Below are 575 nucleotides of genomic sequence, written 5' to 3'. Positions count from 1 at the left end.
TCCAGCCCCTTAATCACCATGCTACCTGCTGTCCTGATCATGACTCATTTAACCCCCTCCCCACGAGTGACTAGCGAAGTTGTTTCCAGAATCGAATTACAGTAACAAGAAGAGCTACAGTGAATCCCCATGTATACGTCACATCCCTGCCTGTTTGGCCTGGCATACCTTTCTGCGAGAGTCACTGCAGCATCTACTCCAGCTGCGAGAAATCAGAAACAGTTGAACTCTAGGCAGAGCCCCCTGAGGATACTGCCCGCTCCTTTGGCCTATGGGTGTCCCCAGTTCCTTAGCCAGGCCACGTTAAGCCCCGCCCATCCGCCGTTCTGTCCGCAGCTGGTGGTGCACGTGGGGGTGTCAGGCATGGCGACCACGGTCACCCTGGAGAAATGTGGACACAACAAAGGCTACAAGGGACTGGACAACTGCCGCTTCTGCCCCGGCTCGCAGTGCTGTGTGGAGGACGGGCCTGAAAGCATCGATTCCATCATCGATATGGACGCCGTGTGCAAGAGAGTCACCACGCTGGGCCTGGACGTGACCGTGACCATCTCGCAGGACGCCGGCAGGTGGGG

General features: G+C 57.2%; 1 protein-coding gene across 1 annotated transcript; it reads left to right on the top strand.

Annotated features, from left to right (window-relative positions):
• Positions 1-304: 304 nt before the first annotated feature.
• On the top strand, positions 305-569 carry LOC102468258 (pyroglutamyl-peptidase 1-like; the record flags this gene model as incomplete). Its single annotated transcript, XM_027776748.1, has 1 exon — positions 305-569. A coding segment is annotated over exon 1 (206 nt), but the record flags the coding sequence as incomplete, so codon positions are not given.
• Between the last annotated feature and the right edge of the window lie 6 nt (positions 570-575).

The sequence above is a fragment of the Tupaia chinensis genome, unplaced genomic scaffold, assembly GCF_000334495.1.
Source record: "Tupaia chinensis unplaced genomic scaffold, TupChi_1.0 Scaffold127583_1, whole genome shotgun sequence".
Lineage (NCBI taxonomy): Eukaryota > Metazoa > Chordata > Mammalia > Scandentia > Tupaiidae > Tupaia > Tupaia belangeri.
This window is presented reverse-complemented; position numbering and strand designations above follow the sequence as displayed.